This window comes from Phyllostomus hastatus, unplaced genomic scaffold, assembly GCF_019186645.2.
Source record: "Phyllostomus hastatus isolate PE091 unplaced genomic scaffold, TTU_PhHast_1.1 phas_scaffold_55, whole genome shotgun sequence".
Taxonomy (NCBI): domain Eukaryota; kingdom Metazoa; phylum Chordata; class Mammalia; order Chiroptera; family Phyllostomidae; genus Phyllostomus; species Phyllostomus hastatus.
Window position 1 is genome coordinate 533,300 of NW_025334035.1, and position 27,949 is coordinate 561,248.

General features: G+C 56.1%; 1 protein-coding gene across 4 annotated transcripts; it reads right to left on the reverse strand.

The window, feature by feature from the left end:
- Nucleotides 1-55: 55 nt before the first annotated feature.
- CAMKK1 (calcium/calmodulin dependent protein kinase kinase 1) lies at nt 56-27,753 on the reverse strand. Of its 4 annotated transcripts, none has more exons than XM_045824478.1 (17): nt 27,620-27,748; nt 21,047-21,125; nt 20,371-20,773; nt 19,433-19,480; nt 18,902-18,955; nt 18,439-18,490; nt 18,048-18,181; nt 17,442-17,478; nt 16,629-16,650; nt 15,077-15,165; nt 11,704-11,903; nt 9,539-9,592; nt 8,757-8,830; nt 6,919-7,006; nt 6,610-6,738; nt 4,160-4,263; nt 56-2,082 (listed from the first exon to the last, which is right to left on the reverse strand). In XM_045824478.1, the coding sequence occupies exons 3-17, from the start codon at nt 20,734-20,736 to the stop codon at nt 2,010-2,012; spliced, it is 1,524 nt and encodes a 507-aa protein (XP_045680434.1). In that variant the 5' UTR covers nt 20,737-20,773; nt 21,047-21,125; nt 27,620-27,748; the 3' UTR covers nt 56-2,009. The 4 variants fall into 4 exon arrangements, with proteins under 4 accessions (XP_045680434.1, XP_045680432.1, XP_045680433.1 ...); XM_045824476.1 differs by having other exon boundaries at nt 21,038-21,125; XM_045824477.1 differs by lacking the exon at nt 21,047-21,125 and having other exon boundaries at nt 27,620-27,753.
- Between the last annotated feature and the right edge of the window lie 196 nt (nt 27,754-27,949).

Consider the following 27,949-nt stretch of genomic DNA (forward strand, 5'->3'; position numbering starts at 1 on the left):
ACACACTCCCAGAGGCACGGAATGTACACACAAAGTGTTTTTGTTTGTTTGTTTGTTTAATTCAAGAAAGGGCTTTTATTGTTTTTAACTCACTTCCTGAGAAGTTAATTTTTAAAACACTCTTATGGAGTTTGTTCATCACTTGTGCTACATTCAAAACAAGGATGCCAACCAAACCCTCAGTGATGGGGTAAGCCCCCCATCAGGGCTGTGAGCTGGGCAGTGGAGCCAGGCCCGCCTTCGAGCTCTGCAACGGCAAGTCCAATGGATGTCGTCCGCTGGAAACCCCACCGCCACGCCCCAGCACAGAGATGCTCAAAAGGAAAACCTGTGGATCCGTGACTGGCCTCCCATGAACTCTATAAAAGTGTTCTTAAAACAGTACCAAATTACGTTTCTAAGCCCTGGGTTATAATGCCTTAGTGGAGATGAGCCAGGGAAAAATGTGGACCCATTGACAACGGGCCACATCCAGCTCGTAGCTTAAATAGACATAGAAACTATGTTACAGATGCATGTGCCAGCGCAAGACATGCGAGTGTGCTGTGTGCAGCAGATGGGCACGCACATGCGTATGAGCGCGGAGGCGCGATGTACACCCACAGGCACAGAGATGCGCAGGACACGGGCACTCCTCCGGCCCAGCCTCCCGCTCCCTCTCTACACAAGTCCTCCTGTGATAGGAAACCCACACCGGCGACCCTGATCCCTCGTTCGGCCCACGTTTCCAGGGGAGGTATCTGAGGCCTGCTTTAGTCTCCTTTGAGGGTCAATTTCTTGAGCATTTGGCCAATGGACACCAAGCCATCGGGGGGTCCCAGAGAGGAGATGACATCTGCTCCAGCCCGGCCAACTCCACACACACACTGCGGCGCTCCAGCTCTGGGCTGGCAGAATGGTGGCTGTCCTGGGGGAGAGGTGGTGGTGGAAGGCCCCCCTCTCCATGGCCGCCGGCCAGCATGCACGCCCCACCAAGGCCCCACTTCCAGCGTGGCCTCCAGCTGGGGAAGCTTGTCCTTCATCGTAGGAATGTGAGGGCAGCTTCTGGGGCCAGATGGTGAGGCCAGTGTGGGATCGGAGATTGGATTCCAATTACTTCAGCCCTGCAAGGCCACAGCCCTGTGAGTCCAGGGAGTCAGCCCCTGGTGTCTCTCCTGCAGCATGGCTCTGAGGAGCCACAAAGGGAGGGAGGGATACAGGCAGGGAAGATGGGGTGTTCCTCGTTCAGGTCTCTGCTCAGAGCTTTAATTCAGCCCATTCTTTGGATAATGCTGAGTGTGAAACACAACCCAGGAAGGTCAATCCAGCTCACACGGCTGCAAGTCATGGTGGGGGGGCTCTAGGAACCACCCAAAGCCTTGGAGAGGTCATCTGATGCTCCCAAGCAGGTCTTTGTACCCCTCCCCCCATGTTAGAAACAAAAATAAAAGACAACGAAAGATGAATCTGAATTCTCCAGTACTGGCCCCCGCCCTGGTAAGGCCCAGAACACCCACCAGGGACTCAGAGACTCCACACCAGTGTCCTCAGCAGACATGAGCTCTGGCAGCTCCGACCCTGAGGTGGGCAGGGTGCCCCCTCCATGTGCATGTGGCAGGTGAGCCAGGCCTGCCCAGCCCCTGCAGGGGGGTCCGTTGTGGTGGTAAGCCAGGCCTCCCCTCCCATCTTGGTTTCTTGCCTCCTGCCTCTGGGCCTTGCCAACAAGCCAAGTGGGGTTTCTAAGGCACCACGCATGCCTACCTTCCCCATAGCATGGGTCCCGCCAGGGAGAGCCAAGATGAGGAGAAAGACCTCGAGGGAGCCCTGCCCGCCAAACCCCAGAGGCACACATTCTAATCCTGTCGCTGGACACGCGCAGAGGTCATGCAGCACAACAGGGGAAGGGGAGCCAGGAGGGGTCCACATTCCCCAGCCCCCACCTGCAGGGGCGACTGTTGGCATGAGTGCAGTGGGCCTTTGGAGGCGCAGGATGAGCGTGCTGCTGGGTGGCCCGGGATGCATGCAGGGGCTCAGGATGCAGCCTCATCTTCTTGGACACCGGGGAGCTCTGGGCTCTTGACCCCTTCACCACAGCTGTCTTCCCTGTTCAGGGGATTCAATGAGTGGAGGGACCTCAGGGGTCAGAACATGCACTCAGGAAAGACACTCTCATGCACACTCACAGGCATTTGGACCCACCAGCTCTCAAATCCCCCTCACCCACTTCCCCAGGCTTGCCACACGGACCGTGCCCCTTACCAGTCCTCCCAACCCCGAGTCTCAGCCTACGACTCTCCAGGGCTCCCTACCCAGCCTGGCTTCTGGAGCCTCTCACAGCCTGACTCCACTGACTTCCCCACATCCTGGAGCACCTCGCAGCCTTCCACATTGGCCTCCATCAGCCCCCACAGTCCTGAGCAGAGGGCCTTTGCATTTTCTTTGCCCTATGCACACCATCAAGTCTGCCTGTCAGTCCTGGGGTGATATCACAGATTCAACAGATTCTGGCATCTGTTTCCCCAAAGACCTTTCTTTTTAAAATGACCAGTGAATGGGTTTCAATGTCTTAAAAAAGAATCAGTCCCATTTAACTCCACTGTAGGGCTTCAACAATTATCCCAAAGCATAAAACACAACAGCTGACAAAGGACAAATTTGGGACTCTATTATGAAATAAAACCTACTTCTCAAAATTAAACTTAGGTCATAGAATTATAGAATTTTATAGCTGGGAAGTATTAAGCCCAGTACTTAACACAAAAAAGCTGGCCTATCTTCCCATGGCCATGCCTGTGAAAGGACAATGACTACTTTCCTCACTTGAAGTCCAGCCCTGTGCCAGACGTAAGGTAAGCTAGGTAGGCGCTGGATGCGTCTTTAACCTGTGATGGTCCTGTCCCACCACCAGGGGGCGCAGAGTCATAGGCACTGAGCAGTTGTGACCAGTTGTCCAGGTTGGTTTGTCATGGTTTTGGCTAGGCATGTAGTCCTTGCATAGTTAGTCATAGCTCCCTCTTTCCCTCTCAGAAGTGGCTCCATTTGGATGCTAAATACGTGATCCCCTCCACGAGGCCCAATCCCAGCACTGAGGCCTGAAGACACAGAGGAAACCAGGGGAGCCCCTCCCCCAGCCCTGGCCAACTTACAGAAGAGACAGGGACCAGGAAGTTCAGTGACATCAAGGCCACTCCCAGGCCTCAGCCCTCACTGACCAGAAAGTTTGTCCAGAGGAGGGTAAGAGGTTAGTATAGGGACAGCCCTACGGATAAGCAACCTCTAGAAGGGAGCAGACATCAGCTGGCACATGATAATGGGACCTGGCCCTGCTACGGAGCCCACTTAGAAGAGGGCAGCCTCACACAGCACCGGTGCACCAGTGTCTGGGCTGCTGGACAGTGCACATCAAAGTGCTCCTTCCAGAGAGGCTGAGGTACCTGGACTGTGTCTGGCGCACCCGCTCTGGAAAGCACACCATCTCCACACCCGGGCTGGAGACACTGCGCCACCTCCCTGCAGCTCCCTCCACAGGCCGGAGGAAGGCAGCCGACTGCCCGGGGCCACATGTGGGTCCAGGGCCCTCACAGCCTTCTATCTGCAGAGCCATGCACAAACTCCAGCAGACCTTGTGGGCATCCCAAACTGGCTCTTATGTTAGTGGGAGAAGATGGACACGCTGAAGACGAGGCTCCCAGAGGTTTGGGGAACTGCTTTTCTGACTTCCTCTAGCAGGTGCTGAGCGCACATGCCTGTTCACAGTAGGGAGCCTTCAGCAAATGCGGGTTCCTCTTCCCTGGCCCATTTGGCTGTCCTGTCCATGCTTACTTGCTGAGCAAGTGTTTGCAAGGCACTGATCAGGCTCAGCAATGGATGGAGGTAGCATGGGCCACTCAGGAAAACAGCTAGCACTGCCCCACGCAGGGAAGAGTCAGCAGAAGCACCTTCCCTCCAAGCTGAGCCATCCTTCCACGAGGAGCAGCCATGAGGCCTCACTGCAAACCTCTGCTAGCCTGCCACAGGCTGAGGGAGGAGATGTAGATGGGACGCCGCTCTGAGACCCAGCTGAGCTGAGTCCCCAGGCTCCGGGCTTAGCCTGCACAGCCCAATGACAGGGAGGGGGCTGTGCCACCACCCCTACCCCACCCTGGGGAGCACCCTGCAGCTCTCAGCCACCAGCACTTACAACAGTAAATTTCCTGGAGCAGACATGGATCGCTCTTCCTTCCGTGCTTGGGGCTCAAAGGGGTTCCCAAAAGAACGCTTTCTCAGCATAGACTTAACCAGGATCTAGGGAGGACATATCAGTCAGCACAAGGAACATGGCCCCCAGGCTCCCAAACACACTGGCAGCCTCTGCTCTGACTCCCTGGGGGCAGCTGTTCAGTGGGTTCTCTTTCTTTTTTCTAATTATTATTAGCTTTTAATCCTCACCTGAGGATATGTTTTTTGATTTTAGAGAGAGGAGGGGAGAGAAGGACAGAGAGATAGACAGACAGAGACATCAATCAGTTGCCTCCCATACATGCCCTGACTAGGAATCAAACACGTGACCTTTTGGTGTATGGGACGATGCTCCAACCAACAGAGCCCCAGGCCAGGGCTGAGGCTAACTGGCAGAGAAAGGAAGAGTATTCCAGCAGAGAAAATGACAGGACCATGGAAGGTGATGGTTGGGGGTGAATTCTGGGAATGGGGAGGAACCCAGTACAACTGGTACATGGGAGGCCAAGAGGGCAGAGGAGAAAATGAGGGGTTGGGGATGCCAGGCTGAAAGTGGGGGCTTTATCCTGAGGGCATGGGAAATGCCTTGTAGCTGAGGCTGGAAGACTTTGGAGAGGTGGGCTGTGCCAGGCAGTGCAGAGGAAGCTGCACGGTGGCCCGAGGAACACACCAAGAGGGGCTGCTGTGCCCTGGCTCTCTGACTTTGTCCCTCCTCCTGCAACAAGGACAGTTCCATGCCCCTGCCCACACGCACACCAACTCACACACGGATGCCAGCATCAGGGGTGCACTCACTCGTTCGTTCATTCATTCAGTCTGTCAATCAACGAATTGATTGGCATATGGTATTTATTGAGTGCCTACCATATGCCAGACACTATTCTAAGCACTGGTGATACTGCTGAGGCAAAAGTTCTTGCCCTCACAAAACTTATATTCTGATTGGTGGGACAGGCCGAATATAAGACATATCAGTACAACATATGGTAGTTGAAGCTAAGGGCTAAGGAGAAAACAATAAAACAAGGATGGGGATAAGGTATGACCAAGAGGAGGCTAGAATTTTAGGTAAGGCACCAGAAAAGGTTCGCCTCTCACTGAGAAGGTGACTGTGGAGTAAAGATCTGAAGGGAGTGAGGAGGCAAGCCCTGTGGATGGCTGGGCAGGAGCGCCCAGGCGGGGAACAGACGTTCAAAGGCCCTGGACTTTGTAGGCAGTCGCTTACATTGCATGTGGTTGGAGCCGAGGTCATTGGAGAATATGAGGTGGGCAGGACAGCCAGGCTGTGGCTCTTACTCTAAGTGACATGGAAGCCTGAGAGAGCAGGGTCTGAGCTGAGACGTGGCATGGTCAGGTCACCAGGACCACCCTGGCTAAGGGTGAAGGTGAGGGTGGAGGCCAGGGGACAATTTGGGAGGCTACTTCAGTGCTTTAGGAGAGGGGGGACGTGGCTAAGAGCAGGGAAGTGGCCATAGGGACCCTGTGGGAGCTGATTGGCTCCAGGAAACCCATGGAGCCTGGGAGCGCTACAGAGCACAGGACTGTAGCCAGATGGCCCAGCCAGGCGCAGACCCGGCAGGCTGACCCACCCGCAGTGCAGCCAAGCCCTCTCCTGACCCTGTGTTCCCCTGGACTTGCTGTGGTGCCACAGTGGAGGGCAGACCATGGCTCTTAGTTTTCCAAAACCCCCAAATGGCCATCAGGGCTGCATTAGAAACTTCCAACTGTCAACACGGAAGATGTCCAGAGGAAGATGAGAAAAACTACAAGCGAGGAGAAGGAGATGGGCATACATGTGGTGCCTAACTAACATCGGGGGACCCTGGGGCCACTTCTCCAATTCAAAGGCTTTCTTGGCCTTGGCACCTAATACAGTATCTGGAAAACAGCAGTGCAATAAAGGTTAGGAAGGAAGGAAGGCAGGCAGGCTGGCTGAGGAAGAAGGGGAGAAGGAAATGCTTCTTCTAGTCATGGTGAATGCTAGCACTTAACAAGGGCAGTCTGTTTCTTAAAATCATTCATTCTCACCCTGCCTGGTGTGGCTCAGTGAATTGAGTGCCGGCCTGTAAACCAAAGGGTCGCCAGTTCGATTCCCAGTCAGGGTGCATGCCTGGGTTGTGTGCCAGGTGCCCAGTAGGGGGCACACAAGAGGCAACCACATATTGATGTTTCTCTCCCTCTCTTTCTCCTTCCCTTCCCTCTCTCTACAGATAAATACAATCTTTCTTAAAAATTCATTCACTCTCCTGACCAAGCCTGCAGCAGAACGGTAGGCCTCCTTCAGTGGCCTGACACTGAGGCTGGCTGCCCAGGTGGCCTCCTAAACACAGGGCCCAGCACAGATCAAGTCTCAGGCAGTGGCCACACCCTCCTCAGGCCCTCCTAGGACAAGAAGGCCCCTCCCCCTCTTACCACCGTGGTCCAGCTGGGGATGAGCTTGACCGAGTTCTTCACCTCCTCCTCGGTCACCTCCACCATGCTACAGTGCTCCTCCTCTGAGGGAAGGGGCTCTTCCCCATTCTTGGTCACCCAGGGGTGCAACTGTGAAGTCGGGAGGGCAGAGAAAGGTCAGGGCCACAGGCAGACAGACACCCCATGAGCAAAGGCCCACAGGCATTCTACCAGCAATAGCCTCAAACCCAAGGCACGCATGCCCTGGGGTAGGGCTAGAAACTGAGGCCTGTTTGCTGCGTCCCAGCCTAAGACCTATGGTTCCCCCACCTTAATGTCTGGCACCCCGATTCTCGTTTCTGGATTCTTGTCTAGCATCTTCAGGATTAGGTCCTTGAGCTCCTCGCTGACCTCTGGCCTAAAGAGGAAGGGCGGAGATGAAGGGGAGATGGTTGATGATGATTCTTTCCTTCAAACCCCTCCCTCCCCACCCTGCTCCCGGGATCCCTTGATTGGCACCCCAGGGCAGAGATACACCCAGCCCTCATCACAGACAGCAGGCAGGACACCCCCAGCGTGCCAGGGTAGAAGGACAATTTCAGAATAAGTATGTGGATATCCTTCTTCCTTGAGAAGGAAGTAAGGCAATCTCCCTCAGGAGGCGGAGGCCACAAACACGAACAGAGCTCTAGGGGTACCAGACACCCCGCTGTGTGGCAGAGATGCTGAGGATAACATGAAAAGAGTCACTTTATGGAACACCAGGACACCTGCCACACACCATCTTATCCACTCCTCCACCTGGGAGGTGGCCAGGAAAGATTCTCACTTGACCAAGGAGTCCGAGGCCCAGAGAGGCGGGCACGTTCGCACACTGCTGCCCAGAGGGGCGAGGGCGGGGAGGAGAGACCACGGGGAGGGGACCACAACTCTCAGTCCCACATCTACTTGGACTGTCTCTGCCCAAGCTCCAAGCTTCTTCACTACCAACATTCTTGGGGAGCCTGTCCCTCCAAGCCAGCAGAGAAGAAACCCACTCTCGGGACCACAGGCCTTGGTTCCCTCTGCCATCCTAGATACTGAATCCCTTTCAAAACACCTGGGCTGGGAGAAAGACAGGCCTGGGCAGGGGTCCTGAGGGAAGAAAGGCCTGGGAGACAGGCCATTGCAGGAAGGGGTGGGCACCAAGCTGGCAGGCACTGCAGGGCAAGGAAGCAACATGGTAGCAGAAGCAGAGGTCCTGAATGCCAGGGGCAGGACACGGCCTCCTCCTGAGGCCTTTGGGAGGGCTTATAAACACTTAAAGCAGAAGATAAGGTGAGATTCATCGTGCTTTTCAGGGTCAGCCCGGCCTGACTGTGGTGCTGGACTGAATACAGGCTGACAGCAGGGCGAGCACAGAGACGGTGGCTGGACGAGGCTGAGGCCTGAACTAGGCAGGTGCCCAGGTGGCGATGCAGCCAAGAGACATATAAGAGGCAGACCTGAGAGGGCTTGGGGACCAGACAGGAAGTGGGCACAGAGGAAGTGGGCACGGGGAGCAGGGGTCATTGAGGATAGCTCCCAGGTCAGTTTGTGACCTGCCTTGGGCATTCTGAGTGAACGGCAGAAGGGCCCTGGAAAATGAGGAGCCATGGAAGCCAACGTCACTGTCAGAAGAGCCGTGGACGAGCAGGAAGGCCTCTCTGCCCTGCCCCTCTGGGCTCAGAGACCCCTGTCTCCAAGGAAGGGAAGAAGAAGGGACTGGCTTCAAATCTCAGACCCTCTCAGATCCTCCAGAGACTCCACTTCTCCATCTGTGAAGTGGGGCAGCACACTGGCATCTCGAAGCCCCTGCCCACCCCTTGTGGGGGAGCAGAGGCTCCTCCGGGCCCCAGGTCTGCAGGGGGATGATGCCACTGCCCCCCTGCAGGCCTTCAGTGAAGGAGCAGTGTGAGTGTGTGCCCGACTCCCAGCCTCAGAGCTCCGTCTGCACAAGGAGACCATCCACCCAGGTGTCTCAGAGACCCTGCTCCACAGTCTTACCCTCTGTCTGCTCAGTGGCCCCTCCCAGGGAACAGCAACCCCACCTCCAGACCTGGAGGCAGAGGTGGGACTCAAAGGGAAAGAGCTCTGCTAAAGGCATGCCTCCCTGGGGGTGGGTAGGAGCCCCGTGGTGGACAACTCACTCCTCGGGAAACACCACGTCCTCGTTCTTGATCTTCCTGTGCAGCGCCAGGATGTAATCGTCGATAAATGGGCACTGAGGGTAAGGAAGCAGACAAAGGATGTGGGCCCAGGGCCTTAACTCGTGCTGGAGACAGGCCCCATCTCTCTGGGGCTGGGGGGCAGCTCTGGGACCCCATTAGTGGGGAGGAACCTCATCAAACTTGTTAGGGGCCTGGTTCACTGTAGGTGCTGAACCAACACTGACCGAACAAAGAAATCCCTGAGGGGACCATGAGCCACCTGCAGAGAGGCCTCCACTTCTAGGGCCTGGAATTTGGGCGCATGTACACTGAGGCTCCCTCCTGCTCCTCAGTGCATCCCTAGAGTAGGAGCCCCTGAGGACAGGGGTCTCGGCCAAGTCAGTGTGGGGTGTCCCCGAGGCCCAGCCTGACCCAGAGCAGGAGTCAAAACACATTTGTTAAATGGATGAATGACTGAATGTGTGAGGGAATGAATGGATGGCATCGAGGGACAGAAGGAGAGGGGGCACTCTAGCTAGGAGGGGGTGATGCCACCACCTCCACCTACCGGTATGAGGGCTGCTGGCCCAGGACTCCTGCACATGAATCCCCTCCCAAGGGAATAAGAGAAAACCAGAAAAAGCCTCTTTTCTCTTGGTCTTCTCTGTGCAAATGGCCCCTTTCAGTGCCCCTCACTTTAGAACACAAAGGAAAGGCCTGCTCCTGTCATCCCTCCTGGTTCAGCTGGGTCCAGCCCAGGGTCCCACCCGCCCAGGACTCACCTTCCCATAGACAAAGCAGTACAGCGTGACCCCAGTGGCCCACACGTCCAAGGCCTAAAAAGGAGATAGCTCGCATCAGTCCCCCCCGAATGAACCACCACTCCTTGCCTAGCCAGTGCCCGTGGGTGTGGGGGAGGGTGGGGAGGGGAACCTCCTTCCTCAGCCGTGCATTCACTCAGCAAACACTTCCAGGCCCCCACTCTGTGCTGGCCCTGTGCTGAGCCCTGGGACACAGGGTTGACAGGAACAGGGCCCTTGCCCTTCAGGGGCTCCAAGTTCCTTTGGAGCAGGCCCAAACCAGAGACATTTTCAACTCAACAGGTGCAAAACTTCCTTCCTCTAGCTGGGGTGTCCGACCTTTTGGCATCTCTGGGCCACACTGGAAAAAGAGGAGTTGTCTTGGGCCACACAGAAAATACACAAACAGTAACAAAAACTGATGAGAAAAAAAAAAGGTTTTAAGTAAATTTATGGTTTTGTGTTGGGCCACGTTCATAGCCGTCCTGGGCCACATGCAGCCCAAGGGCCTTAGGTTGGACACCCCTGGTCCTACAGGGTCACATTTGCTGTGCCCACCACACAGATGCACCCCTGAAATGATGGTTTGTATGAAATGTATCCTCGCCAGACCAGCTCATCGTCCCTTATCCTGATGATCCTCTGGAGAAGCCAGCATGCGCCTTCTTTCTGACCCTGCCCATGCCAAGGCCCTCGCCCTTGGCTGCCTCTGTGACTCCTCCCAGACGCTCCATGCTCCACTTCTAACAGGTGCTCTCTCTCTATTTTCCCTCCTGGAACTCCACCCCCTCTCCTGGTAGCTGCTTTCTCTCTTATGCAAGTGATTCTCAACTCTCTACCTACACATTTTTGCCACAGATGCCTCATCTGAGTCCAATCAGGGAACACCAAACACAACTGACATCACTCTACAAAATAACAGGCCTGTTCTCTTCAAAATGTTAAGGTCAGGAAAGAGAGAGACGCCGAGGAAGTCTTCCAGATTAAAGGACACCAGGGATGTGACAAGTGAATTACGTGCTGGACTCTGGATCCGACCTTGGCCCAGAGAAAGACAAGGCTGCAAGGGCAGCAGTGGGACAACTGGCGAGATCTGAGTAAGGCTGATCAGAGAGCAGCCTTTTATCAACGACAAATGTCCTGATTCTGAGCGTTGTCCTGGGGCTATGTAAGACAATGCCCATGTTCTCAGAACTATTCTCTGGAGCATTTACTGGCCCAGGGGGGTGACGGCCCCAGCAACTCTCGAATGGTTAGAAAAGTGTCACATGCGCACACACATGCACGTACGGAGAGATGGAGAAAGGCAAACAGGCCAAAATGCCGATAATTGGTGGGTTTGGGTAAAAAGATATATGGGAAGCTTTTTAGTATTATTCTTGCAACTTTTTTAGTAAATTTGGAGTTATGTCAAAATTAAAAGTTTTAAAAAAAACTCTATTGACACTCCTGACCTCTCTCTTGAGCTCCACGCCACACGCACATCCAGATGCCTCTCCAGCACTGCCTCCTTGGCAGGGGGCAGGGGGGCAGCCAGTGTCCCACAGGCGAGAACAGCCATGTGCCGGGGGGCACATGGGACTGCAGCCCCCTGCAAGGAGGCTGTCCCCACTGCCTCTGTCACTGAGGAGAAAGCCCAAACTTCCAGGCCCTAATCCTGCCCGAGCCCCACCGTGCCCCAGCCCTGTGCCCCAACGTTCTCTTACATGCTCTCTGGGCCCCACCTCCTCCTCAAATCCTCCCCACTCTTCCAAGCCTAGTTCCAGCCCTCCATGTTCAGGACGTCTGAGGGGAGCCTCCAACTCCCAAACATGAGCCCTCCTGCCCTTCCTGCCAGGTCCAGGAGGGCAGAGAACTGGCCTGACTGGGCTTTCTCTGTTTCCCAGCCCAGTCCAGAACTCAGCACAGAGCAGCTGGTGGAAGTACCTACAGAGGAAACTTGGGGACGTTCTGCTGGGACGTGAGAGGAGACCAAAGCTGGGTGTTTGTCAGACTCTAGGAAGAGGGAAACATGCAGGAGGGTACTGTGTTTGGTGTTCACCCCCAAGGCACAAAGACCTGGCACCCCCAAGTTGGAAATCGGGCCTCGCTGTACGATATCCACCCCTTCACCTGAACCCCAACCCAGCTCAGGTTCTGGAAGCCACCTTTCCACTGAAGCTCTGGCCGGAATCAGAAATGGCCTCAGGGGCCATGAACGCCGGGGTCCCGGCTGTGCTGGACAGCCTGGCGTCGTTCCCCTCAAACTGGTTGCTGACGCCGAAGTCGGCAATCTTCACGTGGCCATCGTCCCCCAGGAGCAGGTTGGATGGCTTGATGTCCCTGTGGATGATCTTCTGATAGTGCACTGCAGAGAGAGCGGCTGGCTACAGCATCGGCCGGGGGGCTGCAGCCGGGTCCCCGCCTGCTGGGGAGCCTGTCTCGAGCCGCAGCTGGGAAGGAGCCCACACACACTCCTCACATGAGGACCTTGGGAGGGGACTTCAGAGCCCTCCGCTCATTCTGCAGTGAAGGCTGAGAGGTCAGCCCAGGAGGTCAGCAGCTGAGCCAGGGCTGGACTCTGGGGAGCCTTTGGACTCCAAGTCCAGCGCTCTCTCGACAGCAGTCAAGGCACCTGTTGCTGAGGGGGCAGGTCAGAAAAACCTGTGGGAGGGAAGGTCTTCACAGGCCTTCTCCGGCTCTCCCACAAGGCTGCGGTCTGCAGGCCCAAAGCCCATCAACTCCCATCATCCAGGCCCGCCCCCACCCAGCCTGGTCAGACACTGCTGCTCCTTGGACTCAGGGTGGGCTGAAGGAGATTCAGAGCAGGAGGGCATCCCAGGCCTTGGGACTGCTGGGATGGACATGGCTGGGCAAGGGCCAGCCTTCTCCAGCAGGCTGGGAGCTCAGCCTGCTTGCTGGGCTCAGCACTGCTGGGAAGACATGGGCAGCTCAGGCTGAGAGAAGGTGCTGACCCCACCCCACTGCCATCCACTAGAGGTTGCGCCCTCAGCAAATACTTTCCCCTGGACCGACAGACCCCAGGATGTTGGAGAGGAGGAAAGATGGAAAGGGAAGCGGGAGAGGGGAGGGGAGGAGGAGAGGAAGGCTGGGGCCAAGGGAATGAGTGTTAATAACAACAACAAAACTGATAGTCCTAGGGTGACTGCAAATGAACCTCAAGGGATTTGACACACACACCTATCAGAGCAGAGTTTCAAGGGCTGTGTACTTGACCATGGAAAGCAGTCTTATCTCCAATCCCAGCCTCCCCCCTGAACTCCAGGCTCTTTACCTACATGGGTATCCAGTAGACATTTCAACATACAGCTCAGTATTTCCTAAGAACACGGCTAATTCAGAACTCGACTTCTCAGTCAGTAGTCCCCTCCACTGCCACCACCAAACAAACAAGACCGGAGACCCCTGCTCCTCCACTAGTCTTCCGGCTCAGTCTCTCCGACCCCACACCCACCCAGTTCATCAGCCAGCCCTACGGACCCAGCCTCTGAGGTCCAACTCCGCCTCACACCTGCGCCACTGCACTGTCCCCATCTGTAAGAACCAGGCCTGGACTCTCGGGCTGGAGCCTTCCCCGGACTGCCCTGATTCCCCCTTCAAGGGGTCAGAATCACGAGGCAGGGGCTCAGCTCCCAGTGCCTCCATTCACCCACCTGTCCAGCCCCTGGTGCTCATCAGTCCCTCTCAGTGAGCTGGGTATTGATGAGGCTTTACCCAAAAGTCAGATGAGGTTAGCCTGTTTTTTTGTTTGGGGGTGGTATTTTTTTTTTGGTGGGGGGGATGGAGGATGGGAGATAGACCCTCAAATGAAAAGAAAGTCCCAGGATAGGAAGGGGGTGGAGGCCAAGCTGGCACAGGGCAGTGCCCACCACCGCCCACACCGAGGGTAGAGTACCCCCTTCCTGTACCTCAAGGCCCTTGCTAGGGACTTTCTGCAAAGCTTTCTTCTCTTTATGCCTCAGTTTCCCCACATAGACAAAGAGAATATTAATCTGAGGGCACTGGAGCAGCTCAAAAGAGACAGAGACGGTGCTGGCTTCTGCCACCTACCTGGGTCCCCACCCTCTTCCCCCAGGGCAGGAATGTGCTCCTGACAAACCAAGCTAAGATTTTTTAAAAAATTGTTTAAAGATTCTATTTATTTATCTTTAGAGAGAGGGGAAGGGAGGGAGAAAGAGAGGGAGAGAAACATCAATGTGTGGTTGCCTCTCACACACCCCCCAACTAGGGACCTGGCCCACAACCCAGGCACACGACCTGACTGGAAATCGAACCAGAGACCCTTTGGTTTGCAGACCAGCACTCAGTCTGCTGAGCCACACCAGCCAGGGCAAGCTAGGCTTTTGGAGAGATGGGTCCCACTCCTGCTCCCCAAACCAGGCCAGAGGCCTCAGTGTCTGGGGGCCCTCCCCATGACTAGTGCTGGCCACCCCACCTCCTTCATGTCTCCTCCCCACTGCCACTGTCCTAATCCAGGACTCACCATCTGTCACTTGGCTGTCCAAACAGCCTCCTCCCTAACCACCCGGCCCTTTATCCAGCCACCACACAGCTGCGAGACAGAGCTTTCTGAGGTGCAAATCCTATCACACCTCTCCCTGGCTCAAAGCCCCCAGGAGCTCACAACGCTGACATGAGCGTCCTCTGTGGAGGCATTCCCAGCCCTCCAGGTGTGGCCTGAACAGCATCCTTTCCCACCACCCTCCCACCCTGGCGCCTCAGCCAGACTAAACTTCTCTCCCCATTCTGAAATAGTACGTGCCCCTCCCCTCTGTGCCTCCTCCAGGCAGTTCTCTCAGCCTCTCTACTTTCTCCCACCCACCCCTCAAGCCCGGCCAATGAACTCCTACCCATGCTTCAGGACCCTGGTCACAAGTGGCATCCTCCAGGGACCCTCCCTCCGCCCCTCAGTGCTCTGGCAGCCACGGTGACTTCCCACCTCCGGCAGGCATCGCACTGCACCACCTGCCTGCTCAGACTGCTGCCCCTTCCACTAGGCTGTGAGACTCGCGAGGTCACATCTGGGTCCTTATCTGCCCCCAGCCATCACTTAGTAGGTACTCATAAGTGAATGAATAAAATGAATAAATGAGTGAATAAAGGAAATCCAGAGATAGAGACTAAGCTAACAGCTTGCCTCCTGAGCTCTCGTCCCCTTTGGGACCCTCGAAGTAAATCTACGCAGCCACCACGCACAGGCCCCAGGACAGGAGAGACTCTGGAGCAGCTGGACATAAGTCTCTTCCTTCCCACATCTCTCGAAGCCCTGTACAGTGGCTAAGCTACTCTAGGAACTCAGCAGAGAGCACATCTGGCCGCAGGTCCAGGACCCCGCCCCCAACTGAAGCTGATTGGCAGATCAGCGCTGACTGACAACTACCGCTCAGAACCTTCTGAGCCTGGGCTCCGCCCCGTCGTGTGTCTCCCCCCCGCCCCCCCCACCGCCGCCCCCCCACCCCCACCCCCCGCCCCGCCCCAGCCCCTGTCTCCAGTCCCAGGAGGAGGCAGCCCCTCACTCACGGTACTCAAGGCCCAGGATGATGTCCCTCAGGTAGAGGCGAGCTTGTTCTTCTGGGAAGGGCTCGTCACAGGGCACCTCCATGACCGGCCTATGGAGGGAGGGGAGAAGTGTGTTCCACTGAATGGGACTGAATAAAGGCAGGTAGCAGGTAAAGGGGAACAGAGGCTGAGACCTTCAGGCCACTGGGGACTTCCTGGGAGCCTTCTATGTTCAAAGGGATCCCCAGAACCCAAGACACTAGCTTTTCCCTCCCATATGTAATGAAAACTTAAAAATACACCTAGACACAAATATCCTATCACAACCACTACAATTTCAAATTAGCTTTATCTTAATTTCTGCTTGGCTTGATATTCCTTCTCCTAAGTACTTAATTACCTAAAATGAATCAGTTGTAAAGATGCTACATAGAGCCCTGGCCGGCGTAGCTCAGTGGATGGAGCGCAGGCTGCGAACCAAAGTGCCGCAGGTTCGATTCCCAATCAGGGTACATGCCTGGGTTGCAGGCCATGACCCCCAGAAACCGCATATTGATGTTTCTCTCTCTCTCTCTCTCTTTCTCCCTCCCTTCCCTCTCTAAAAATAAATAAATAAAATCTTTTAAAAAGATGCTACATAGAGCAATGTTTTTCAAATTGTCGGCCCAGACCCAGTGCAGGGTCACAAAATCAGCATAGTGGGTGACTGCCCCAGGCTGAACCCTGACCTTGATTTTCCCTAATGAAGTAAACCAAGGCAGAGTACATCATATATAATAAGGATGTGTGCTGTTGTGTAAAACTTTGGTTTAAGTTACAGGTATAGATGGCCATGTGAAACTCATATTTCTCCCTTAGAATGGAGGTCAAAAACATTGGAAAGCCCCTGAGTCTTAAAGGGACACCACTGCTGGCCCCCTCTCCACGCAGGTCCCTCAGCAGAGACACAAGCCAACGCCAGCATTCATGGCCTCGGCTGTTAGGGTCCCCGGTCCACCCCAGCCTATGCCCACTGTTCCATGTCTGCTGCTTTGCCAGTGCCCTGCGGAGGCTGAGTAAGGCAGACGTGGGTTAGAACCCTGGGTCTCGTCAGGGACTTGCCGGGTGATGCTGGGCAAGCCTCTTCTCCCCTCTGAACCTCCGCTTCCCCTCTTGTAAGTGGGAGTGAACGGAGTACCACCCAGCCGACTCACAAACCTGTGAAGCTGCAAGAACTCTTCATAATTTGAATACAAGTAAGAGTCGAGTCCCTTCTCTACACTTTGGCTCGAGAAACAATCCTTTCTTCTCCCTCTCTTCCACCAAAATCTTCCTTCCAGTTCTTCAAGGCCTGGTTCAAAACCCACCCCTCTTCCAGAGGCCTCCCTGACCACTCCTGCCCCACTGATCTCCACCAGCCTGCAAAGAATTGTCCTCTTGGTCTCTCATTTCCCCCCAGACCACAGCTTCTCCAGGGCAAGGTCTGGGCCTCTTTTTTTTTCTCCTAGAGCAGCCAGCCCTAGGACTCGGGTCACAGGAAGGAAAGCAAGGTCTGGATGAGACCTGACCTGCCTGATTGGAATGGGGAACTCACCCCTTTCTCAGGAGGTCAAACACTGAAAGAAAAGAAAAGAAGGTAAGGTGTAGCCAGGTGGGCAGAGCAGGTGACGCCAGGGCCCCTCCCTCTCCTGGAGGGTGGGAGAGGGGGCAGGCATGCAGCCATACTTGAGGGGTCCCACGGTATCAGCAGAGGTAAATGGATAAGAGTGGGGTCTACTAGGGACCTGCCTCATCTGACTTAGCATGAACACCTTTCATGCAGCAGAGGTGGGGCAAGTGAGGCTCAGAGGAGGGGCAGAAATTTCTCTAAAGGTCATAAGAGACAGGCAGGTAGAAGAGGGAGTGGAGACTACAGCCTTGACCTTTAATCTGTAAGCAAGTGTTCATTTCTTCTGCCCCATTTCCTGAGGGCCTCTGAAGCCCAGCTGTGAACCAGGCACTGTGAGCTTAAGTTAACAGCATTAGTATTAATAGCTGATACGTCTTGCATATATAGCTCATTTACTCTTCACATCAACCCTATGGGGTAGATGCCATTATTATCCCCATTTTACAGGTGAGGAAACTGAGGCACAGAGCTATTAGGCAGGGTCTGGGACCCCCCTTCATGAAGCCTGCTTCCTGTATCTACCTGACCTACTGTCTCTCTGGTCAGCAGAGTGGGGGCTTGGAAACACCTGTTGATTCTAACTGGCTATTCTGAGCCTGGTTCAGAGGGCTGGGCAAGGGAATCCAGGGCTAGAGGACATGTATCTCCTCCCTGCCCCCCTGAAGGCCATGTGTATCCCCAAGGAGCCCTTGGACTGACCCCAGGTAAGCTGCATTGGGAATGAGCTGCGTCACTCACCCAAGTAGAGATTGTCCTCAGCTGGGTCATCCAGGACCTGGTCAGAGGGAGCAGATACGGGGTAGGACTTGAGGAGGCCTCTCACGTGGGGTGAGAGTGCCAGGTCTCCTTGTCCTCACCTGCCCCAGGACCCCCGGTATACTTTGCAGCTACCCAGGACAATGGAGCAGGAACTACACAGGCACAGACAGATGAGGCCTCAGAAATCACTGATGCTCACCCTCAGCGAGACCTTGAAAACATCCCAGAGCAGCTTGAACTGACCCCTAAAACCCCTCTGCAGTCTCTGTCCCAAGTCCGGCTGTGTCCTTGGAGGTCTCAGCCACATCTGCTCTCGGTAGGATCCCTGGGTCTGTGCCCTACAGCAGGGGTCCCCAACCTCCAGGTCACGGACCACTACCAGGCCAGGCCTGTTAGGAACCAGGTGCACACACAGCAGGGGGTGAGCTTGAATGTAATGCACTCGAATCATCCCAAAACCACCCCCCACCCTGTCTGTGGAAAATGTGTTTTCCAGGAAACCAGTCCCTGGTGCCCAAAAGGTCGGGGACCGCTGGTCTACAGGACGTGGGCGCAGGCACACACCCACTCACCACCACCTCCTACCTCGATCAGCTTGACCACATTCACATGGTCCAGCTTCTTCAGGATGGCGATCTCCTGGTACACCCGTTCCAGAGGCAGCAGCTGCTTGCCTGGTCCTCCAGGGGCAGCCTGGGACCCTCTTGGGGGAGGGCGACCTATGGCCAGGAAGGGGAGTCAAGCCCCTGTTGAAGGAGCCTGGGCTTCACTGTAGACCTGCAACCATCCTCAAGCAAAAACCTCGCAAGACCATGGTCTTGTCCCCAGCCCACCACGCACCTGCCCAGCACCAGGCCTCTGCTCAAGTTGTCTCGCCCACCCCCAGCCCTAACAAAGGCTACCTAGGGACTGAGGTTTCCTCCTCCTCTGCCCCCTGGCTGGGGGCCCCCAAGCACAGGACCCAGTAGATACCTACGTGGAAAGCCATACTGCTTCAGTAACTTCTTTTTGGAAAGAACTTTCATTGCCTGAGGAGGGAGGGGCAGAAATGTCACTTGTGTGCAGCCAGGGGCTAGAACAGGCTGGATACATGTGCACTGAGTCCAGAAAGGGAACCTGGGTAGGCCTCTCCATGGGCACTAAGAGGATGGCTGGATGTGGTTAAGCTGGGTGAGGAGGCAGCCACTTCTGAGTCTAGGCCTTATCCTTATTCTTCAAAAAGCCTTTTTGGAGCTCCTCCCTCAGAGGTATCAGTCTCCAATTGCATATTCCTAGGGTCAAGAAGCTCACTTCCTTTTCATACCCCCAGGGACAGGGACCTCACTCCCTTAGGAGGCAGTGCTGCCTTCTGTCTTGCCAGCACAGCTTCTGCCCATCCCCATCCCCCAGGGTCCTAGGGCCCAGCTTGGGCAATACCTCCCTCCTCTCCCCAGACTCACATAGTGCCTGTCTTCACTTTCGTTATAGGCCAGCCTCACCACTCCGTAGGCACCCTGCGAATAGGCACTGGTCAGGCCTGCCTGGACAGAGCAGCCTCCCCCAGGGCTAGTTCAGGAAAGTAGGAGCCTGAACAGCTCTGGGCCCCTCCTGCTGCATCCCCCCTCCACCCCCACCACCAATGGGCATAAATTTCAGGCGGCCAGAGAGGCAGGTCCTGTGCCCTAGTAACTGCCCCACCTGGCTCAATGCGGCCCCATGCGCCTCCCCCCCCACCCCTCCCTGTCTTCCATTGAAAACTCCGGGGAGTCAGGAATCAAGATTCATCTCCCACCCACCCCGCCCATACCAGTTATTTCCAACTTTCCTACGGAAGAGAAAATTTTCCTCCCTCCCAGGCCTGGGCCTTCCTGCCTCTGCTTCATATTCCCAGAGGGGAAGAAGGGACTGCACGAAGCAGAGGATCCTGACAGGCTGCCTACACGAAGCCCCAAACGAAGTCCACACTGTGTCTGGCCTGCCCCCAGTCCTACCTTGCCAATCTCGCTCTGCAGCTTGTACTGGTTCAGTTGCACACAGTCCTATGCAGGGACGGGGGGGGGGGGGGGGTAGGTGGGGGAGGAGAAGCATCAGGTAAAGCTTGATCCAGAGGCAGTCTTGCTTCCACCTCAGGAACCTGTTCAGGGATCAGTCCTGGCCCCAGGCCCCTTGATCCCAGACCCCAGCTTTCATCAACCTTCCAGTTTGGGACAGGGAAACATGGTGGCACCAACACAACCAACAGTGACAGAAGCTTCATGAAGTGGGAGCCGTGGCTCTGCTTTGCTCCCACAGAAGCAGTAAAGGAAAACTGCACTGATTCCTGCCTGGATGCTGGAGTCTGGGAGACCCAAGTCTGTAAGAAGCCCAGAAGCAAGTGTTTCCAGAAGCACCCAAATGTGAGGTCTAGCGCACATGGACAAAAAGGAAAAGGGACAAGAGACCAGAGCCCTGGCTCGGCCGTAAAAAGCTCAGCCTCTGAAGGCTATAAACTGCTCAGTACTCAGGTTTATATTCAGATCTAAGAGCCAGCGGGAGCCCAGAGGTTGGAAGCATGCTGGCAGCTTCTGAGCCAGAGCAGACTCAAGGAGGCAGGATTAGAGCTGGGGGTTCAGGCCGGGGAAGTCTTGGAGTGGGAGGACACTATGTCTATCTTTGAATCTCTAAGACTTCTTGGGGGATGAAGGAGGGGTTTATTTCCAAAGCCTGGACTGGGTGAGGGTAGGAATGGTGGGACTTATAGGACCCACAGGTTGGCTCAATGAGTTCCCCTGGGTGGGAAGATGCCTTATTGTAAGGTAGTGAGCTTCTCAACTCTGGGGTTATGCAAACCAAAGGCTAGACAGCTATGTGGCAGGGATAGGAATAGAATGGGTCTTCACTGAGAACTACTAAAAAGCTCATGAATGCCCCATAGCTCTGCCCCACCAACCTCTGCGTCTGAGATGGCCACGTGGTGGGACTCAATGGTGGGCCTCCGCCAGGCCCGTGGGGAGATTTGGCTGGAAGGCCCTGTGGTGTAAGGCCCAGCCCGGGCCTCCAGGCAGCTTCCTGCTGGCCGCTCCTGCAGGGAGAACTTCCTCGTTGAGAGGCCGGGCCGGGCTACGGGGAGTCTTGAAGCACTGCCAGGGATCATAGAGGCAGCTCTGGCCCGTGGCGGGGGTTCCACACCGTTCCTGGCAGGCCCTGGGCTGCCATCTGCCTCCTCCAAGTGGGCCACATTGATGGCTGCAACTCGCTCCACCAGCTCTGCCCGAGGGTCCTGGCAGCAGACCGCTGGGCCCCCCTCCATTGCCATGGTCAAGGCGGTTCCTCTGTGCAGCCTTACTGGGAACCTGAGAAATGAGGGCAGAAGAGGCTTCGATTCTGGCCATGGAACAAGGTCAGGTTTCCAGGCCCTCTCCTGTTATAGTCACAACCCTATGAGTCCCACCTCCATGCTTTTGCCCTGACTATTCCCTCTGCTTGGGTTGCCAATATCCAAACTTGGGCCTGTCCCTACTAACTGGAGGAATTCCAGGAACTCATCTGGCTCTACTGCCCATCAGCCCTCTAGACCTCAGTATTCACATCTGTAAAACAGGCACATTCACGTCTACCTTGCTGACCTCACAGAGAAACGGCAGAATCTGACTCTGAAGTCAGAACAGACAGACAACACAGGCAGAACGCTGGACGCCTGGCAGCCTAGGGAGAAACAGAGTCTAGGGTCAGCTCAGGCCGGGATCCAGCAGACAGCCCAGTGACTCACCAGCCCCACCCCTTGACAGCAGAGCATTCCAACGCTGCTGCCTGGAAGCTGAGCTGGGCACAGGGGATGCAGAGGCCTCCCTGATGCTCCAGGCCCACACACCTCCTCCAGGGAGGCCTCTCTGACATTCCAGCCCCCTACCCCTAGCCCTCTCACTGCTTCCTGGAAGATTTCCCTCAGGCTCCAGCCTCTCTCACTTCTTCCAGGGAGGTCTCTGCAGGGCCACAGAGCAAGTCTCCCATGACTCCCTTCTCTGCCCCAACAGAGCCTGCAGCCCAGCACAGGGTCCATTAGAAGAGGGGGCTGCTAAACTGGTGACTGTCAAGAGAGATTTCACTGTACTAAAAGGTCATTCTTTATTTTTCCTTTCAGTTTGTATGGCCAAAATGTTTGCCACATCTGTTCAGGTTGAGCTGCTCCCCTGGCCTGGCTTTGCACCATCCCTGGTCCTACTGTGGGCTGAGCCCCAGACCAGGCCAGAAGCCAAGAACTTGAACCCCACATCAACCTCCAATCTCCAGCCCACTGTCCTGGGCTGATCTCTGACCCCAAGGTGAATCCTGACACACAGGCTGGGACTCCATTTCTGCCCCAGGCCAAGCACTGGCCCCACCCCAGCTCAATGCCCCTCCCCCTTCTTGGGCCAAAGCAGGCATTTTCTCAAGAATAGGAAGTGAGTGGACTCCTGACCCTCTGCTCTTCCTGTATGGTGGCAACTTCCTCTGTCCCCACACAGTGACTTTGAGAACACGGAACACAGGTCTCTGTTTTACCCCTCATTCCCCCATCATCTTGCTTTGACAGATGTCAAGAAGGCAGGGCTGGCTGGTCCACTGGCCGCTACACAGCCTGGCCTGGATTCTGGTCCTGCCTGCCAAACCACTGTGGGACCCTGGGCAGGCAGGCTCCTTCCTGACCCTGAGCCTCAGTCTCTCCATCTGTACTATGGATTCAAAACCATCCCTTCCCAGATTCCCCAGGGCCACAGCAAGGCTTGGAGATGGATCATGGGTACAGCTGTGTTCCAGACCCCCATGCCTGGCACACAGGTATTGAATGAGTGGAAGCCTGGAAGTGGTGGAGCTGATATGGACATGCAGAAAGGAAGAGGGAAGGGCATCCAGATTGGTAACAGGAAAAAGTGTGGAGGATGCACCTAGAGGAGCATGTGTGTTGTTGTTGCGGGAGTGGGTAGGTGTTGGTGAGGTTAGAGCATCAAGGAGACCTCCCTGGAGGAGGTGAGAGAGGAGTGAGTAGGGCTGGGACATCAGGGACGTCTCCCTAAAAGGGCTGAGGAAGGAGTGAACAGGGTGGAAACATCAGAGAGGCCTCCGCGAAGTGGGTAAAAGGGGGCAGTGAATGGGGTTAGAGTACTGGGGAGGGTTTGGAAACCAGGCCCCTGGCAGGGAAGAAACCAAAGTTGAAGGGAGCCCTCCAAGCCTGGCCCACCCGTCCCACTCCTCCTTGTAGGTGACCCTGTTGCTACCTCACTCTGCAGGCCCTCTTTCTCCCACCAGAATATAAACTCCATACATTAGGGCTCTTGGCTGCCTGTCTCTGTAGGATCATTGGTGTCTGCAGCAGTGACTGGCACAGAGTAGGAGCTTGATATGTATTTGTTGAATGAATGAGTGGTTGCCATAGTGATCATTACAGCCCTGTCCCTATTAGACACTGGGAAAGCAGACTCAGAGAAGGCACCCCAAGAAACCTAAGGACCCAGCCCACAATAGGAAATGAATCAGTGTTGGGAGCTCCTATCCTGTGGTTCAGGGCAGGCACCAAGGGACAGAGCCACTACCCGCAGAGGGCAAAGGCTGCCCTAGCCCACCAAATTTGCATGATTTTCCTGAGGCTGTTAACCCAACCCGAGGCCATCCTGCTTTATCTCCCTTCCCCTTTTCTCAGAGGAGTAAGAGGCTCAGCAAGGGGCAGGGATGACACACAGAGAGTGAGGGCAAAGCCTTCTCGCTCCAGCCTGGGGCCCTGTTACCTGGTTTAGGCTCTGAACCTGCCTGGCTGCAAGCCTGTGAGCAGGTGACTGCACTGTGCAAATGGGTTTTCCTCACCTGCGGAGTGGGGCTGCTGGCCGGCTCAGCTCCCTGAGCCGGGGGCTGTGGGGAGTAAAGCAGTGGAGGCCCACGCGGGACCCAGGACTGGCCGCCCAGAGGAGACTCGGGGAAAGCAAGCTGTTGTGCTGCTGTTGTTGTGATCGCCTGGCACGCGCTGTGGCCCAGATGGATGCGCGGGCGGCACCGGGCGGCCGTGAGGGCTGACGTCAGGCCCTCCACCCTCCCTCCTGCCTGGATCAAATTCAGGTGACTAAGCACGTCTGTGCGGGAGGTCCCAGGTTCCTGCCTCGGGTCCAGGCGACAGGGCCTGGTGCCCAAGGCTGCGCATGTGAGGGCACGTGTCCGCACGTGAGAGGATGTATACGAGCAGGGCTGTGGGCCTGGGGTGATGGCGTGTGTCTGCATATGTGTGTGCGGGAGGGGGTCCACCCGGAGCCCTGTGTCTGTGTGGAGACAGAAATCTGTCAGCATGATCTATGCGGGTATATAAGTGTGATTGTGTGCACTCAGACCCTGAACATGAGTCGAGTTTGAACCTCCCACACCACCGCCTGTCCACTAGCCTTCTGTACCAGGCTGGGCTGTGTGTCTTGGGCAGAACCCAGGCCTCTCTGTGGGCTCCCCCAGGGACATCTCTCAAGGTCCTCCCGAAGCCTAGGCCCCAGTAGAAGCTTTGTAGAAACTGATTCAGCAGATAGCTAGGGCCACAGGGGGGAAGAGAAAGATGGACAGGCTGAGACCCAGGCTCAGGGCAGGGCAAGGTCTCCTCTGGGCATGGTGCACCTCCCAGAGTTCAGCCTAGTCCTACAGCTGAGCATGGTCAGACTCCGGCCTTTCCTCACTGGGCACAGCTACCCAGGTCCTGTCTTCACAGTCTGGGGCTATGTTGTCTTGAACAAGTCAGAGTCTCTTGGAGCCTCAGTCTCCTCATATGTGTATCTGATACGTGGCTACTGTCCTGCCACCTCCCAGGGCTACAAGGTGAATAAAACTGTGGACAATGAAGCAGTCTGTGCCTGAGCAATGTGGGACTGGGATGTGTCCATGTCAGGAAGCCACCAACCAGAGCCTCAATGTACAAATTACAACCCCAAATCTGCCCCCCTGGCTCTGGGAGGCCTGGCACATTACTCCCCACAGGCTCCTCCTCCCAGGCCATGGCCCCATCCCCAAGTGTCTGGCTGCTCCCAAGGGATACAGACTGGCTCCAGATCCTGCCTGGCCAGGCCTTCCCCTTAGGATGTGTCCCATCCACCTGGGTCCCTCAGAGCAGGACAGAGCAGAGATCCTGCTCTCATCCCTGCTGGTCCAAGCAGCCCTGGCTAGGGGGACTTCAAACACCAGCCACACCTCCTTCGGAGTTCTGGAAGGCGGCTGTGAACCTCAGGGCCAGGCTGAGCAGGAGACCAGCTATGATCCAGGCAGAGAGGACATGGCCCTGACCAGCAGAGCACTAGCAGAAGGGAGGCTGTAAGGAGGTGAGTCTAGTCATCTGTGCCAGACACAGACGGTGGCCTGACATTGCTGAGCCATGTTTATGCTCCTGACAAGTGTCTGGATGGCCCAGGCAACGGGTGCCCTTGGCGGCTCCCGCCTCTGCTTGGGATGACTCAGTCCCCTTGAGGGAGGCCCGGGAGGCTGGTGCCAAGTCATGCTTGAGGATGCCTGCTGGCAGGACACCCCCTTCCACTGCCCCTAGGGAGGCCCCAGGCACAAAGATGGGCTCCGCCTGATTCTGCACGGCAGCCCTCAGCACACCCTCAGGGCACCTTGGCTGCTGGTCTCCGGGACTCACCCTCTACCTCTGCACCTCATCTCCACACCGGGTCTGCACCTCCAGTCCAACTCTTTCCAGCCAGCTGTCTCCTCCCCTCCACGTTCCTGGGCAGCTCAGACTCAACAGGCCCCGATTTAACTCAGCATGTCCCCCCAAGTCTGCTCTTTCTCCTCTGCCCCCTTCGAAAAGATGGCACCCCCATCCTCCTAGTTCTCCCAGGCCAAAAACTGAGGAGCCCTCCTCATCACCCATCTTCTCCCTTTCTCCCAGCTTTGCTCCCCCACCCGGTACTTACTCTGCACTCTGGCCACACCACACTACTCACAGCTTCCTGACTGGGTTCTGCTGCCAGGCCTTTGTACAAGCTGTGCCTTCTGCCAGGAACACACCTCCCTCTCCTTTGTTGCCAGAGGACAGCTCAGACATCTCCTCTGGGGGCCCTCCCAGATCTCCCCACTGCCGGGGGAAGGTCACCAAGTGGACGGCCTCTCAAAGTCCAGATTCAGGCCTCTGTTTTCCCTTCCAACTGCTTCTGCCACACAGGTCTCCCTACTTCCAGGCTCACTCCCAACCACACCCCATCCCATCCTCCAAACCAATTACTAGAGGGAACATTTCTATCATGCAAATACAGTCACAGTTCTCCCAGACCAGGAACTTGGAATCTGGAAGAGAGAAGGGCAAGAGACCTAGCCTCAGACTGGGGGCTCACAGGCTGGGGAGTAGCCAGGGACACAGACTCCTGGGATGCAAATCCAGAGTCATTCATTCATGCAACAAATACACACCGAACACCTGCTACATGTGCTGGGTGCTGGGAAATAAAGCTGTGAACCAAAAAGATCAAGTTCCTGCTTTCTTGCAGTTTAACTTCTACTGGGGGCAAGAAGAAACAAACAAGAAAGCCTGTAATTAACAGATGATATGTCAAGTGCTATGTGCTGTGGAGAAAAAGATAACCATGCAGGGGGACCAAGAGTGAAGGGCTAGGGGGGTGCTATTTATACCGTGTGGTAAGAAAGGTCTTTCTGATGCATTATTTGAGCAGAATCTGATGGAAGTGAAGGAGCAAGCAGTGTGGACATCTGCAAAGGGCATTTCAAGCAGAGGAACCAGCACCTATACAGGCTGTGATGTGAAACAGTGCTCACTCTGAGGAAGAGCAAGGAGGTCAATGTGGCTGGAGGAGGGTGATCAGCAGAAGAGGTCCTGATAGTGACCAGAGTTACACCTGGATGAGAAAGCCCTGTCATTCACTGTGCCTGGCCTCAAGGATGGCTTCCTGGAGGAGATGTCATTTAAGCTCTTTCATGACAGCTAAGTAAGGATTTCAGAGGGGGTGAGGACAGTTCACACTGTGCTTGACAGAGAACCATTTCCTGGCTGGGACTCAGGGACTGGCTTTGGGGGTGGGGGGGTGCGGGTGTGGATTGTAGACAGAAACCAGAAGAGACTGAAAAGCCAGAGAAGGATTCTGAGCAAGGGAATGACTCATAATGATGTGTTTTAAAAGGATACCTCTGCCTGTTGTGGGGATTGAGGGTAAGAGACCAAAGAGGAGGTAGGTGTCACCAGAGTCTATGGGCCTAGGACACATCCTGGTACATAGTGGGTGTTCAATCCACAATGGAGCACACAGTGGGTGCTGTATGTGCTGAATGGAGTGAGGGTTGTGGGGGAAGTTAGTGCATCTTCCCTGGGATCTTCAAGGACACAAGCTGTGCCCTCCTCCTGGCCTCCTGGGCCCACTTGGCAGGTATATAAGTCAATGGCCAGGTGCAATCCTGTAACCTGGGACATAACCTTCTTCACACATCCCTGTATCCTCAACACACACACACACACACACACACACACACACTCCTCCAGGACAGGTGCGTGCCAGTGTCCGTGTGACTTACCCTCACACACCACTCTATCCCGGTAATGCACCCACACACACACAGAACCACACTCCGGTGTCCACGTGACACACGCACACCCGCCTCCAAACACCACACACACAGGTCCCCGCGCACGTGTGCACCCTCCCAGCTACCAGTTCTGTGCCTGTCTAGCCCCAGAAGCCGCAGCGCCCGCCTCCGCCGCCCCCCTCCTTCCCCTTCCACCCGGCCCCAGCCAGGGGAGGACCGCGCAGTTAACGCCACACGCCTCATCAGTCCCATTCTGCCCCTGCCCCCTACCCCAGCTCTTGAAGGAAGACTCAAAAGAGGGCCGTATGGGAGGAGCGCTCCTCGCAGATTTACACGTGGGTGCACCCGTCTGGGCCCACTCTGCAAAGACACAGCCTCTCACCAAGAGCTAGGGCGGGGGTGGGTAGTGCGTCGGATATGAACGCAGTCCCACGGACCTGGGCTGGGGGAAGGACACAGATGGCGGGGCGCCCGCAAAGACTGTCCCGGCTGCCAGCGCAGACAGAAGCAGGTTCCGAGAGGCACCGCGTAGATCCGGCCCCGCAGATATAAAGGGGAGGTTCCTGGAACTGTAGAGGTCCTGGTCTCCGCTGCAGGCTCCCAGTAGACGCTCAGGCGTTTGTCCCCTCCCGCTCCCTGATCCAGGTGCCCTCCCCGCAGACCCCTACCTCTTCGCTGTGTGACAGTCTCCGTGGCCCGCCGGGCGGCCAGGCACGCTCCCGCGGCGCGCACACCACCCCGCCCGCTGCGTCCGGGCGGGGATCGCCTAGCTCAGACCGCCGGCGCCGAGGCTCCAGGCTGCGCTCGCTCCCCCTCCCGGTGCCGCGCCGGGCCCGCGCTGATTGGTTAGACCGAGCTCCCTCCCTGACACTGCCCAATCAGAATCCGGAATTCCCGCCCGGCTCCTAGAGGGGTGGGGTGGCGTCGGGCCCGCGCCCCCGAGGGGCGTCTCCCACTGTTGTGGGGCCAGGCCTTCCACGCCCCCGTGCCCCGAAGCA

What these genes read in the sequence shown, in the direction of transcription:
- CAMKK1 (XM_045824477.1), bottom strand. Translation starts at nt 20,736, where the DNA reads ATGGCAATGGAGGGGGGCCCAGCGGTCTGCTGCCAGGACCCTCGGGCA. An exon ending in TGCAGAGCGAGATTGGCAAG is followed by an intron (nt 18,956 to 19,432) that starts GTAGGACTGGGG and finishes GCCTATTCGCAG; the next exon opens with GGTGCCTACGGAGTGGTGAG. An exon ending in GCTCCAGGAAATTTACTGTT is followed by an intron (nt 2,083 to 4,159) that starts GTAAGTGCTGGT and finishes TCCCCTGAACAG; the next exon opens with GGAAGACAGCTGTGGTGAAG.